Consider the following 15645-nt stretch of genomic DNA (forward strand, 5'->3'; position numbering starts at 1 on the left):
TCATAACGCGATGAAAAGTATATATCAAATTCGACACCAATATAAATAAGATATGTGGGAATTTATTAAAAAGTTTTACAACCACTGATTACATTATGATGTTTACTTACCATAAAAGCGGTTTTTTGTCATAATTTCAGGATAAAACACTGATAACGTTATTCTAAACACCTTAATTCTTGCATAACACAAGAAATATTAAATAACAAAGACCTTTTTAACAAAAAAATAATCATTTTTTTGTACCTGTGCCAGTGGACACGCTACGCTTGTCCATACAATTTATCTTGCGATGCCGGGGACACGCTTAGCGTGTTCGCGGCATTGTGTATGCCGGCATCGCTATAAGCATAGGAAAAATTTAGGTGGCAGTGAACGTGTTAAAGGAAGGGAAGGGGAAATTAAAATAAATATTTATTCATCGTAATCACCAAAATAAGATTGCATTTTTGTCTTTTGTAAAATAAATAAAATGTGAAGATTATATTATTTCTTGCTTACGTATGCTGGGGGCGCCGTATAATTGATACGGTGGTAGCTACATCCCTGGTACATATCATATTATTATTTCAGTAATTAAATATAATTTGTAGTATAAAAAATTATATTTTTAAAAATAATTCCATATAAAAATGTAATGGCATCAGGATTCTTTATATCATTGGCTTAATTATTAGTATTTGTCATATTATACACAATGAAATAAACTTTAATTAGGGCAAAAATTGACAAAAGGCAATTGGCATTAACACACTTAAAGTTGCAACATTAGATAGTCAAATAAAATTACTAAATTAAATCTAAAGTAATGGCTTTTAATTAAAACAACAAATTCCATAATTATTCTTGTTCGACAAGTAGGGGTAGTTATTAGTAGTAGATACATGTATATAATACAAAGTTCATATGGATCTCAAGTTAATATTTGGATTTCCATGTGTTGTTGCACCCGTTTAATAGTTTGTTTGAATTAATTAATAATTTTAATCAAAAAACCATAATTCTGTTATGATTTACATGAAAATAGTCCAGCTCTTGATAAGCCTTCAGTTTCCTTATTAGTAATTGGGACTAACATCAAACCTGGCACTGGAGGCTGCATTTCCAAATCTCTTAAGTTATTAACTTTTACTTTGAGGTTACTACGTAGTTTATTTATATCTATATCTAACTGTTTTTGATCAGACTCTAATAATGATATCGTGCTCTCGACATTATGTTTTACAAGTATAGAGCCGACAGTCACCCAACATTTTAATTGTGAAGACTTGGAGAGATCTCTAATGGCTTCTCGATTCTGATTTCTTCTTTTATCTAACATTATGATTTCTCGCTTATCATTTATTATTTCTTCAGCTAATTTTTCAACTGCAACAAGGTACTTCAAAATCTTGCCTTGATCATCCATTTTTATTTTCCAAACATTATTTCACTCTCATTGACAGCATTATATACAAAAATGACAGACCAGTGACCACTCCACTGTCATCACATCACAGCCCATATGTATTATCTATGACTGTCATTATGACATTGACAATATTTTATGTTATGTTCAGGTTTTCAATTTTATAGAGCTTTGGCATTTCTATAAATGCATGATTATTGTCCTCTACTATTTGGAAGTTAGTTATTTAAAAATACTATAACAAAATTTTGAAATTTTACGTAAATATAGTGCAGTGCACCTTTGTAACCGTTATTACATTCACATAAAGGCTAAGAACTCACGGAGCGGTTTTCACCCGCACCCGCCGCGGGTGCGGGCCCGCAGCTTCTGTAGAATGCAGATATATGTGTAAAAAATTAAAGCACATTTCACGACGCGTTTTACGCCCGCGGTGTGCGCGGTTGTTTGCGGGTCCCGCTGCACTGGCGGTTCATCTTCTACCGGCGGGCGCGGGTCGCGGTCCCGCAGCCGCGGCGATTTGCACCCGCGCGCTCTGCGGTCGGTTGGCGGGCGACCGCGTTGGCAGCGGGGGGGAAATCGCGCCATTTTGCTGGTAGGCAGTGATAACTCCTTGTTCCGTAGTGACGCGTTCAAGCACGCACGCGCACGTTTGTCAACAAAATGGATACTGATATTGAAGTCGATCTACTAATTACTTTGGTTCAAGATAGGCCAGTTATATGGGATAAGAGCTTAGAAGAATATAAGTACAAAAACTTGACACTCAAAGCATGGGAAGAAATCTGCGGTATTTTAAATAAAGATTTTGAAAATTTGGATGAGACAAATAAAAAAAAATATGGTTAGTATTATATAAGTTTATTTTTAACCTACAATAATAATTAATAATTGAGCTGTGTAGTAGCGGGTCGTAAAAAGAATAATAATTAACGTTATTAAATTTTTGACAATTGCCAGCTTAAAGCTCCGCTGTCACTCATAAAATATTGTTGAAAAATATCTCTTATGTTGTTGGCTTGTCTTCCACTGCGTATTGATGGAGGTGTTTGTATACTCTCAAGATTATGAGTAAAATCTTCTTCTCTAATGTGATGGCCGTCTCGTTTTCGTACAAAATTGTGAAGTATGCAACATGCCTTCACAATATTAATTGATAAAGGTATTGATACATCCAATGCACGATTTAAAATTCGCCATTTGTTTGATAAAATGCCAAATGCACATTCTACGTATCTTCGTGCTCTCGATAGGCGATAATTAAATACCCTTTTTTGTACACTCAAAAATTGACCACCATAAGGTCTCATAATGTGTTGATGCAAACCAAATGCCTCATCGGCTACGAATACATACGGGACAGGTGGCAAAGTAGATCCGGGTAGTATTTTTTCATTAGGTAGTTTGATAGAATTGCTATTAAGCGCATTGCAAAAAGTAGTATTTTTAAAAATGGTTGAATCAGCATTACTTCCCGGGGCTCCAATGTCTACAAAAACGAAGCAGTAATCCGCATCAACTACGGCCATTAATACAAATGAAAAAAAATCCTTATAATTGTAGTAAATTGAAGCACTGTTATCTGGTTTAGTTATTCTTATATGTTTGCCGTCTATTGCTCCGACACAGTGGGGAAAATTTGCGTACTTGTAAAATTTTTGGCTGATTTCTTCTAAAAGTTCTGTAGTGATTACCGGAAAACATTCAGACATTAACACCTCCCATAATTTTTCACATGTCGTTCTTATAATTGCTGATATAGTTGTGTGCCCAATTCTGAATATGTAGTGCAAATCGTGCATTGAAGTCCCACTTGCTAGGTATCTGAAATAAATAAATTTACTTAATTACGTATATTTTTTTTTAGGTAACATGATTATAAAAAAATGGAAAAATATTAAAGATTGCTGGATGAAAACAAACAAAAAAGTTGAAACGGAAACAAAATCTGGATCGGGAGCTAAAAAAACTAAAAAGTACATTTATGATGATCAGTTACAGTTTTTGAAGAAAAATATACCTATTGAAAATACCTCCTCAACCTTAACGAGCGATGCTACAACTGAACAAACTACTACTACTACTAACACTACTACTACTGTTGCATCAACATCAGAAGCTTTTGCTACGCCTATCACCTCAGTATCTTCTCAAACTGGTGTTAAAAGAAAAAGAAAAGACGACGCCGACAAAGCATTAATAGAGATGTTGTCTCAACGCGAAGATAGACATTTGTCATTTTTTCGAGGAATACTGCCTTCATTGCAAAATTTTGATGAAGCAAAAACAAGACGATTTCAAATAGCAGTTCTACAAATTATTGATAATCTTGATAATAATCTTCCAGCATTTTCTTATCAATATCCACCATATAATTACAGTCAAGAAAATATCGGCAGTCAAGAAAATATCGGCTATCGTACCTATTCTACTTCTGAAAGCAATACCCAAAGTCCACAAAATATTCCATCAGTTTCTTCAGTCAATACTAATTTGTCAGATGATGTGTATTTTCAATAAAAAAAATTTTTAAATATTACCACTAGTTTCATTAACACCTGACGCAAAAAGTATATAAGTATGTTGTATCCGTTGTCTGGTATCTATAGTATAAGCCTCGTGCTTAGTTTGGGACTAGATGGCGCTGTGTAAAGATTTCCAAGAACAACATTTATGTGTGTGTGTGTGCGTGTGTGAGTGCGTATGTGCGTGCGTGCGTGCGAGTTGTTAAAAGAAACTTACATACCTTAATGTGACTGCCAACATTTCCTCTGGTGATATGGGATCTCGCATATTAGTATGTTGTTTTTGAAGAGCAGTTTCTGTTTTTTTTTTAAGTTCTAAATAACTACTTATGGACATTCGGAAATAATTAAAGAACTTCTCCTCATCCTTCTTTAACTCATTAATAAGAGTAACAAATAATCCATAACGATTTCTTTCCGCAATTAGTGGATGTATCCAGAATCTTTTAGGCCTTCTTTTTTTAATTCTTCTGTGAAGTAAATATAACGCAACAGCTCGTTTCTGGTGTGTATCCATGACGGTCTGGAACTGAACTGATCGTTTAACCGCCCGTCTTGCAACCGCCCGTCCTGCGATAATCAACCGCTACGTTTGCGGGTGATAATCGCAACCGCGGCGGCTGCGTTATCGCACAAAACTGCGGTCTCGTGAGTTTTGAAAATAAACTCCATTCCGCCACCGCGGCGGGCGCGGGCTGAAAACCGCTCCGTGAGTTCTTAGCGAAAAACAAAAAATAAATTATCGCACAAAGAAATAAAATACATGAGAAATTAATCTCAACCAAAACATATATCAATAAAAGGAGATGGAAATTAAGTTATTGTGTTTGTGATAATAAACCAATTTTAGGGGTTAGTCTATAATTATAACTTAAAAAAGCATGTTAACTTAATAAAATAAATTAATTCTTTCATCGATTCAAATAATTGTAATTCCCCTAATATTAGTTACAGTTCGGGATCCCTGGTCGTTAGCTAAGTTTTCCTACAGGTTAGTTTTCGGGCGTTTCTGCATAATGAAGCTACTCATAAAACATTAGCTTGATAGAAATCAACTCAATGGACCAGGGATCCCAGGACACGGACTATTATTAAGTAAGTCTAAACTTACTCAATTAATAATCCCTGATTGTGATATTACTTATTTTTTTGATTTCATAATTTTTGAGACCATTTATATATATTTACAGTGCGTTACCATTTACTTACCTCATAACTGTCATAGGAATAGGTGAAATGTTAATAATGAAAAAATTCCAAATCAATTAATTTGGTTAAGACAAAAATTTTGTCTATTTTTAGACCTTTTTCACAAGGCATAGGCCGTTAGCCGTAATGACAAAATGTTAACATTTTTTCTATAAAACATAAAAAAACCATTCTTTCTATTATTTTTTTTTTTTCATAGTAGTATTTTTGGTTTATTTATATTGCAATATTTAATATTTCTGTTGACGTCAGTATGTTGGCAACGCTGAGTCGCTCTCGCTTGTAAATTTTTCGCGGCTTCACCGCTTCAAGTTCGCGGTCACCGGTAACGCCGCACTCCCGTAGCATTAAGCATATGCTCCCGCCATTTTGATTTCCTAACCCAAGTGACTGAACGCTTGTATTTTAATTTAATTCAATACAGCTAAAAGTGTTGACTAACAAATGGAATAAGTTTTTTGAGTATATTGAGTGAAATTATTTCATTCCGAGTATATTGTGTCGTCCTTAATAGTAAGTTATAATGGATGGCCCAAATCGTGGATTTCGCGGTGGAGGACGCGGTGGGCCACCGGGTCTCCGAGGCCGTGGCGGCTTTGAAATGCGTGGAAGGTAATTCTTTATTTCAATATAATCACAACATTTTATTACGTTACTTTCAAAATAGCCATACCGTCTCTAATTTATACATATTAGTTAACACGCAGTAGGTATATACATTATAGGTTATAAAAAAGTGACTATGTACTAACTTTGAATCTTACTTTTTTAGGGGCGGTGGACCAGGAATGCGAGGTCGCGGCGGTCCTATGAGAGGTGGTGGTCCGCCACGTGGTGGACCGCGCGGATTTCGAGGAGCACCTATGCGTGGCGGCGATAGAGGAGGCCGCTTTCCACCGGGTCCCCAAGGTCCCGGACCTCATCCAGTGCCAACAATTGAATCACGAGGTCCACCTCAAAGTAATTACTACTTTGGGATTTAATTTAAATACTTTGTTTGTCTATTTCATCCTATTACTTCAATGTTTAAATTGTATTTGTAATTTTAAAGGAGGAGGATTTAACAACAACCGTGGTGGTCCAGGAGGTATGAGAGGAAGAGGCGGCAGGGGTAGAGGAGACTTTGGACCTCGCAATGACAGAGGTGGACGAGGAATGCCCATGAGAGGTATAAATTCAAATATTATATATAAGTACAAACAAATTGCATTTTCATTTCATCTGTACAAAGGCTGTATGTTGGACTAAATACTATATACTTTATTATTGTCAAGCTTTAAAATATTTAAATTATGTTTTTAAAAGGGCGCGGAGGCAGAGGTGGTCACGGTCCACCACCAAGTGGGCTCCCTGGCGGTCCAGGCCCTGGACCTCATGGACCGGCACTATCATCCGGGCCAAATATTCCACCACGAGCTGTCCCAGCACCGCATCCCGTAGGTGCACCTCAAGGTGGACCACCGTTTAAACGCGGCGGTGGACCTCTACATGGTGGGCCTGGTGGTCCGCCAAAACGTGGAAGGTAATCTTATAATTATTACTGTATTTATGTTTAAAAAGTATTTTGTATACATTAAAATAAAATAATGTATTATTTCTTAATATAATGTTATTTCATTGTACAGATTTGAAGGACCACGAGGATCCAATGGCGGTCGACCTCCACCAACCGGTGGTTATCAACAAGCAGCACCGTCACACAACACTCAATCCTCCAATGGTTATGGACCGCCATCGTATGTATATTCAATTTAAATTAAAATGTTGTTGCAGTTAAAATTAAAATATTAATATAATGATGATCCATTTACACGATAGGAATGTGCCGTCTGATACACACATGACGCTAAAAATATATCTGAACAATTAACTGTCAAATAAAATAAAAATATCTATGTTTTGGTACTTTTTCTTACATATTCATTGTATTTCTAGACATACTGGATACCAGCCATATGAACAGCCAGCAGTAGATCAATATGCTCCGCAATCATATAATACTTCAAGGTAAATCATCTTTCCATTATTACTGTTTGTGTATGTAGGGGACAATTTCAGCTAATTCGAAATGATGAAACCATTGACAAGATAGGAATTGCCGTCTTATACTTAGATGCAGAAATCAAAAAATTCTGAGAAATTACAATATTTCAATGTATATTTTTAAATTTATTCCTTCTTTAAATAAACACCATTGTTTTAGTTCATATCAAAGCAACTATTCTTCACAAGCACCACCTCAAGCCAACTCGGGCTACAACTCAAGTGGGTATGGTTCCAATTACGGATATTCAACTGGAGGCCAAGGATATGAAAATGATGGGTATGGGTAAGTAAATTATTATAAATTTCCTTAAATAACTCATTTCACTAAAATAATAGTTCCTATAAACCAAACTCCTAAATATAAATAAAGTATTTTGTAATTTAGAAGAACTATTTAGAACTTATCAGTATAACTTCATTTCTTATTATACATTTTTATTTCTTACAGCAATAGTTTATTGTTACATTTTATATGTCCTGTTTTGCCATTGCTTTTTAAATTTGTTTATTTAGGAATTGTTTTTAAAATAAATCTATTTTAATTTGCTATAGCAATAACCCTGGTGGTGGCGGTGATGCTGGCTATGGGCCTGCCGAGCCTGTATATGGAGGTCCCGCACCAGCATATGATTCATATTCCCAGCCCTCTTACAACACCTACCAACAAGCGCAACCACAATATAATAACAATTATGGTAAGTACAAGAAATGTTAAGCAAAAAATTTTTTGAACATATCTCATAATTAAGAATCTAGTCACAATGACGATTATGATTGTTAGTAGTCAACATATTATTTTAGTAATCATAAAATACACATTAAGATAAATTTAGAAATAACCTTAATTTGAAAAATGAATTAGGATTTTAACAAAGATAATCAAAGTTAATTATGGAAATGGTGATCATCACAGATCAAGGCCTGAAAGATACTTTTTAAAACCATTACAAGTATAAAATTAAAAGCAATGTTAAGAAAATTATTATTTATAAAGCAAAGTATTAATTACAGTATTAGAGTCATAATTAATAATGATTGAAATCTATCATGTATTATTATAACAATATTAAATAAGACAAAAATAATATCTTGTTAGTTGCAGAATCTTAGAATTATACCTATTTATTATTTATAGTAATAGCAACAGCTGCTATGGATGGATGTGATTAGTGAGATTCATTTTAAATATATTTATTTACAAAAGAAAATGAGAACAATGTTTTGTTTATCGCTAATATATGTATAGTTGATTGCATTAAAACCATAAGATACCTAAGATAAAAATAATGTTAAAATTTCAATTTACATTTTTTTAAGCATGTAAAAACCATGGTAATGAAAGGAAAATAAAAATTTTTTATGTATGAATCTCTTGTTAAAAATCTAATGTAAAAAAATACATAATAGTGTATTAGTTAATATTTTATTTTACTATATTGTTTAGTGTAATAGGTGTTTGAAACAAAAACTAAATTTACTTTACCTAGGAAAATACTATAACATGAACTATCGTTGAAAGCTTGATGTCATTATACATCATATAAAAAGTTACAGAGGATAAATGAGGTCCTATTTTATGGATTATATATTATTTCTCAATCCAGTTAGCCAATAAAAAAAAGTTACAATACTTACACTATATGAAAAAAAAAATGTTTTATTAATGAAATCACAGTTATATAAGAAGAAATACATACTTACAAAATAATTACATAAAGTTTTAATGGGCACTATTGCACTAAAGAATTATTAACATTCAGATAAAATTGGCATAGCATCAATATCTTTGTTATTGTTTGTATTACAGGCAGTTGGTGATCTGTTTGACTAAGAAAAGTTTGAACATCTATATGCAACTCTAAATATTAGTAGCTGGATCGATTAATTGAAGATTATTTTGAATTTGGATCAATTATGGTTTAATTTATTTTGTCATAAATTAGGAGAAACTTAAAAGTTTTAATGTTGATATATTTAAATATTGACTCAGATTAATATGATATGGCCATTGTTACAAATGACTTAAGTCACATTTTATAATGAACATATGAATTACTGACTCTTTTGGAAAATACTGTTTTTAAGTCACAATATAATTAATGAGATTAATAATAATACATTATGTATTAAAGCAATTCAAATTTGTAACCAATGGTATCAGTAGGTACCATGTATAGAAATTAAGGAAATAATTCGTAATAAAATTATAAAAGAGGAAATGTGTGCTCTTTATTTTTAATACATAAATCTTATCACAGCAAATAAATATTCTTTTATAATGAAAGTACAAACAGGTAAAGAGTATATGTATTGACCGTAGCTTTCATTACAATATTTTAATAAAATTTAAACAATTCTAATTTTCAGGTTATTTATTTGAAGAAAACATAAATTTGTAACTTTCAAATGTGTAGAATTATTCTATGAACTAATTATTTATGATAATTAGTTATTTCTCTTTTATACCTTCGTTAATGTAAATATATAAAAAACGAGCCATGAATGATTATATTTTAATTCAATTTATTATACATTGCTATTTTTTTATATTATCTGAAGAGTAAGCAATGAAATAAATAAAATAACTATAAATCATTAGGAGGATGATGATGTTACTATTTTTTATACTAAATTTAATATTTAAGGTAATTTAAGGAAAGTACAGAGTAATGTACATTGCTTATTATTATTAGAGGATTTACGTTAAATATTCTATTGATTGGTGCCAGTTATATAACTTAACAGTAGAACTGTCTACCCTATGTATAAAAATGTTTTGAAAAGTAAAACGCAAATCAATTAAGTTTTAATTTGAATAGAACAAATATGACTTTAAATAATTACTTGTATTAGTAATATTAAATTAGCACAAACTTCATGAGCAGCACCAGAAAGAATTTACGAGAGTAGTATATACTACGAGTTTGAAGATAATATTATATTGTGAATAACAGGTAATCATTATTTTCTAATTTATTAAATAGCTACCGTTATTAATATTAACAGGATTTAAAATGTATACTAGTTGTTAAAATATAGAATCAGTGATGATTCATAATTAATGCACACAATGAATTATTATATAATAAAGGAAAGCATAAGTATTGAGGAAGTTTTATATAAGTAACAAGGTCTATGAGACTGACAATTGTAAGAAAGCATACCAATCGCTATATTCACATATAGATTTACGATCCAGCTAATAAGTAGGTAATGTCATAGAAACAGACATGAACATACAAATGTTTATCAGAAATACTAGGTAAAAATTTCTTTGAAGGTCACAGAAACCTTAATTATGCAAGGCATTTAGGAAGGTAACATTAAAAATAATATGTAACTAAGAAATTTAAAAAGATACAGATAAAATGTTATGTAATTTGTTTACTAAAATATATACGGATTAGTCTTTAAATATAAAATTATGATTATCTACATTTTTGTTCTATTTTTCAGGAAAAGGTTGAAAATAACACTATCTTGAACCAATGTTCAATGAAGATTATATAAACATCTAAGATAAAGATGCGTTGACCAATTTCCACATCTTCTAGTTCTGATAGATTGGCAGACAGGTGAGATTAATTTTGTATTTCTTATCATAATACATATTTAACCGTTGTTTTGATATTTTTTTTATCTTGAAATTTAATCACAGCACAGCAAGTCTACGATTTAGGTTTACGCACTAGCACTAATTTGGTTCTGCATTTAGTCAAAATTTATATCTTATATAGGATTGTTGCACTGTAGTAATAAAACTAATAAAGAAAATTACTTATTTGTAATATTATTCTTTTTTTCCTTTAAAGCTAACGTAGAAAATGTTAATGTTCTTCTTCTTCTATTCGAATCAGATTTTTAATAATAATCATAATAAAACATTATATTATAAATTAATTGTCGCCTGCCAGTTCTCTCGCGTGGGTGGTCGTCGGGTATTAGGCATGAAAAAAACAACATATGTCCTTCCTTTTAATCTAAGCTTGCTTCATAACAATTTTTATCAAAGTCCCTTGAGAAAGATGACTGAAAGACCATATGGAAAAATGTATAAATTACTCATAGGAAATATTGTTTCAGGTTCCAGGCGCAAGAGTTTCGAAGAATATAATTTGTTATCTCATAATTCCTAAAATAAATATTTAAAAATATGGTTTTAATTATTTATAAACAATGTTAACATAATAAATTGGAACATTAAAATACTCCATGGTATACTCAATATTTTTCATGATAATATATTCTATGCTGTGACAAAAAAGGAAAATGGGTATTGTATCTACGTATATAACATTCACATTTTAATGATTTTTACAAAAGAAAAATTGACAGGAAGAATCTTGGTACAGCACAGTAAAATCAGTATGGCTGTCTGTTTATGTTTGTTTTGAGTAAACTGTATTCTTTAATCGTTTTGGGACACAATGTAATCAATAACTTAATTCTGATGACACTTAATAGTTAAAACAAATATGTAGATGGTGGAGAGTAAAACTAGATAATGTAAGCAAAAGCAACTTGATGTTGTGATAGACATGACAAACGAAATGTCTGATGTTTTTTTTTATTGGTAATAAATAAATACCAGATTTGTTTAGTTATTCCTTCTTCACATTGTATTTAATACATGTCTCCAAATTAGATAAGTAATACAGATGTTTATACTCTCATATGAAGTTAATTAATTTAACTATTGTATATATGCCAAATTACAGTTAGTTACTTAATAAATACTAAACTTAGATTTGACTATGATGACTTATTGTGTAAAAGGTTAGTTATTAGGTACGCCAGCTTTATTAATAATAAGATGACCAGTAACAAATCGATCGAATTTTTTTAATTATATATTTACTTAATGTCTTTATATTCACGCTTTATCATAATAGATATATACGTGGCATATTTATGTGGCAATTAGAATTATTTAAGTTTTGATTGTCCTTGATCCAGAGGTCAACTCGTCTCAAAATGAAGCTTCAGCACTGCCATTGTCTTCATAAAGCATCTTATGCGCTTTGACGACATTGCGAAATTTTGAGAATCTGTGCGACCTTCATAATTGACACTAGCGTCCATGGTTTTACTTTTAGTCTGTAAAAGATGTATACTGGTCGCCTTACTGGAACTCTTGATCAGTCTCACATGAAAAGTAAGTTCATCTAAAAATGGTAACTACCAGTGTTGCTAAATTATCGATAGTATCGTTTTGATTAATATTATCGATAGCTCTCCGTGACCAATGCTATAGTGGCAATACTATCGAAAATATCTGTAAGCAATCACTATTGATACTATCGATATTCTTTGAATTAATTTTGAGAAAAGGATAATGACAAGTTAATATTTTCGTTAATGTTTCTTAGATCGTAGCCCTTCTTTATTATTGAATATTGATATTTCTTTGAATCGCTTTTTAGGGCATCGAAGGTATGACCTTCTGTTAACTTATTACAATACTATATCTTAATAGGCCTGCTAAATAACTTTTCTTGAGAGAGTAATACTATCGAAAAATAACTGGCAATCAATAGGCATGGGCAATTATCGATAGTATTCACACGTGACAATACTATCGCTAAAACGTTAACTATCGATATACAACACTACTTTGCACCCCCTTTGTAAGAAAATAACCTGGGCAACTCATCCCGCCTCCAAAATCTCCTTACGTAATAAATAGAGGCTCCTATAGTATCGTAACTAATTTGCGCCAGTAAAGAGTAAAGGAATTTATACATTTAGAACTTCTTACTTTTATTTATAAAAAATCATCAAAGTATACTCTAGTTTCAAAATTGTGTCCTCTTAGAAGTGTAAAAATTCCATAATTACCTACGACCGTCGATGTCCAAAGAAATAACAATATTCAATATCCTCGATTCAAGAAACATTAATGAAAATTTTGACTTCGTCGTTATTCATTCCGACTATCGATAGTTCCGCTATTACCAATAGTATTACTTACCGATACTATGGATAGTAACGTAGTATTGCCGCTATCGATACTATTATTGCTTACAGCTATCAATACTATCGACAGTATTGATGAAAACGATACTATCGATATCCTGAATAGTTTTCGAGGTTAACTTTCGATAGTTCTGCAACATAGCATTAAAGTGTATGTTTTTCATAAATCGAAGACCAAAATTTCGACAGTAGCAAAATGCTTATATTTGCTCAGTTAACGAGTACCACAGATAAAATTTGTTTGCTTGTAAAAAAAATTTCTTTTTCATAGCGCAAACTTAATTAGACTTCTCATTTTATAAGTTATAGTTATAAAATGACTGGCTACCGATGTCCGATAGTATCACTATATACATTTTATATTTGATCAGATTTACTATAAATATTGTGGTATAATACAACACAATAGCCTGCGACTTTGGTTCATCATTAAGGATTTTTCCACTTATGGTCAATAATACTTTCTCATTAATGTAGTCTCAAGCTGCTATTGTAATGTAAAAAAAGAAACAATTAATAAAATTTTTTAGATTCGTGATTTTGAAATACAATAAGTTAAAAACCCACTCAATTTACAAAAATAACCAGAAGAACCATAGGTTATTTTTAATACAAAATTAAAATCTCGTTTTAGAAGCAAATTTATAAATTCAGTCATATTTTATGGACATTTATTAATTTATAAAAGGAATAATTATTTAAAAAATGGGTAATGCTAACAGGTATGTGTAGTAGATATGATCATATTCCAGCAAGTGATTAAGGTAAACCCAAAAGGAAAGATAATTTTTTGTGTTAAAATTATTTATTAATTATCTACGCTGTCGCCTCAGGCAGTGTTGTGATAATGTCAGAGTCTCCAGGGTCAGTAATGGCGAGTGTGCATACTCTGTAGTACTTTCCGCATGCTGTGCCCAATTCAATGTTGTTACCACTGTAATGATGGACTCCAGTTTTGGCCAATAGAGCATAGTATTCAATTTCAGATTTCCTAGAAAAAAAAAATTGTCATTTACTTGTTGCTCTACTTCATTTATTAAGTTATAATTAATTCATATTAATGGCATTGCATTATACTATGCATAACATCCTTCTGGTTGTTATCAATATAGTATAATACTATAAAATAAAATATATAATATATACACGTATGTCAGCTTAAAACATGATTGCTTACATTGGGAGATTTTTGAAAAAAAAATTTAATCATAAATCTGACGTAGAACAAAATTAACTTAAGCCTGTAGAAGTTAACGTTAAATGTCAATTGCAAAGATCTTAACCCCTTTTCCTCACTAGCCAAAGAAGTAGGTATGTAACAACAAATCAACAATAATTGTGAAAGGGCAATATTTGTGGATGATTTATAATCTCACCTCAGATGTAGCAAATGGATCTAGACTACTCCATAGGGTTCCCATGTATTGTGTGATTCAGTAATTAATTTTTCAGAGCAATTATTTAATTTAAAAAAAGTTACAGTGCACAATTACCCTTAGGGCCTCTGTTAAATTAATGAATCACTTTCAGGGAAACCATACTTCTTTGTCCAAAGACTCCATATGCTTTCCAATAACAAAAGAAATAGGGAACTCTACTTCTCAGTAGTCTCACCTTAGAGGTGGAGCATTCTTGGCGATGATGACCAGCTTAGCTTTGCCTTGACGTAAAGTCTTGAGAGTTTGCTTGTAACCCAGGCAGTATTTTCCTGATTTCATCACCAGAGCCAACCGAGAGTTGATTGACTCGATGGTCTTTTTCTAAAATAAAAAATGAATGTTGTATTTCTCTGTTACATAAAATTAAATTAAAATGTCAACTTCTACGTCTTCAATATCTTGAAACAAAATTAAGTATAATTGATATAACCTAAAAATGTATGTATCATTCTCAACCACACTAATTATTAAATTAGCTAGCCTATCGCGAGACACGTAATTTAGGACTTTGAAATTAAGAATTGGAGATTATTTATAACAAATATAATAAATAATCAAGCCAAGAAGTCCTGATGAGCTGAGATAACCACGTGTTACTTACTTGTTTCTTAGCCGCAACCATTTTGATGGCGATTGATAACAAGTACCACTGAAATGATAATATAATTTTATTTTAAACTGTAAAAATTTATATCTAATAATCTAAGACAATTTTATAAAATAATATAAATAAAAACTTCACGAGACGTACCTCTCCTTTCGTTAGGTTGAATAAAAAGAATGACTTGTTGTAGGAACACAGATAAGTAAAAATGTAACTATGCTTTGAACGAATGAAGTAAGTCGAATGAATTCATATAATAATTTTTTTTTGAGGGAAAATAATAATAACATAATAAATTTATTATTATTATTCATTCTAAAAAAAAGCATAAAAATAAAAATATTAAATATTATTGGGATAATAAATATATTACAGATAAAATTTGCTAAAATATTATTTTAATTTGACATTCCGATAGCCGTCAGCGTGACGGCTGCG

The 15645-nt window shown here is 31.5% G+C and overlaps 4 protein-coding genes across 6 annotated transcripts; 1 reads left to right on the forward strand and 3 right to left on the reverse strand.

The window, feature by feature from the left end:
- Window positions 1-794: 794 nt before the first annotated feature.
- LOC124537336 (p53 and DNA damage-regulated protein 1) lies at window positions 795-1514 on the reverse strand. Its single transcript, XM_047114163.1, has one exon. It carries the CDS (start codon window positions 1406-1408, stop codon window positions 1007-1009), a length of 402 nt encoding a protein of 133 aa, XP_046970119.1. The 5' UTR covers window positions 1409-1514; the 3' UTR covers window positions 795-1006.
- Window positions 1515-1731: 217 nt separating this feature from the next.
- On the reverse strand, window positions 1732-4650 carry LOC124538831 (protein ALP1-like). Its single transcript, XM_047116047.1, has 2 exons — window positions 4155-4650; window positions 1732-3232 (listed from the first exon to the last, which is right to left on the reverse strand). Exons 1-2 carry the CDS (start codon window positions 4448-4450, stop codon window positions 2347-2349), a joined length of 1182 nt encoding a protein of 393 aa, XP_046972003.1. The 5' UTR covers window positions 4451-4650; the 3' UTR covers window positions 1732-2346.
- A 783-nt stretch (window positions 4651-5433) lies between these two features.
- LOC124536965 (collagen alpha-1(III) chain-like) lies at window positions 5434-11342 on the forward strand. 3 transcript variants are annotated; one of them, XM_047113659.1, is made up of 11 exons: window positions 5435-5754; window positions 5915-6102; window positions 6194-6310; window positions 6448-6664; window positions 6768-6878; window positions 7078-7149; window positions 7346-7471; window positions 7741-7883; window positions 8996-10142; window positions 10645-10763; window positions 11272-11342. In XM_047113659.1, the coding sequence occupies exons 1-9, from the start codon at window positions 5666-5668 to the stop codon at window positions 9004-9006; spliced, it is 1074 nt and encodes a 357-aa protein (XP_046969615.1). In that variant the 5' UTR covers window positions 5435-5665; the 3' UTR covers window positions 9007-10142; window positions 10645-10763; window positions 11272-11342. The 3 variants fall into 3 exon arrangements, with proteins under 3 accessions (XP_046969622.1, XP_046969615.1, XP_046969631.1); XM_047113675.1 differs by having other exon boundaries at window positions 5915-6090; XM_047113666.1 differs by lacking the exon at window positions 8996-10142 and having other exon boundaries at window positions 5434-5754.
- A 2608-nt stretch (window positions 11343-13950) lies between these two features.
- On the reverse strand, window positions 13951-15429 carry LOC124537194 (60S ribosomal protein L30). Its single transcript, XM_047113936.1, has 4 exons — window positions 15355-15429; window positions 15205-15252; window positions 14779-14924; window positions 13951-14155 (listed from the first exon to the last, which is right to left on the reverse strand). Exons 2-4 carry the CDS (start codon window positions 15223-15225, stop codon window positions 13981-13983), a joined length of 342 nt encoding a protein of 113 aa, XP_046969892.1. The 5' UTR covers window positions 15226-15252; window positions 15355-15429; the 3' UTR covers window positions 13951-13980.
- Between the last annotated feature and the right edge of the window lie 216 nt (window positions 15430-15645).

The sequence above is a fragment of the Vanessa cardui genome, chromosome 2, assembly GCF_905220365.1.
Source record: "Vanessa cardui chromosome 2, ilVanCard2.1, whole genome shotgun sequence".
NCBI classification, from domain to species: domain Eukaryota; kingdom Metazoa; phylum Arthropoda; class Insecta; order Lepidoptera; family Nymphalidae; genus Vanessa; species Vanessa cardui.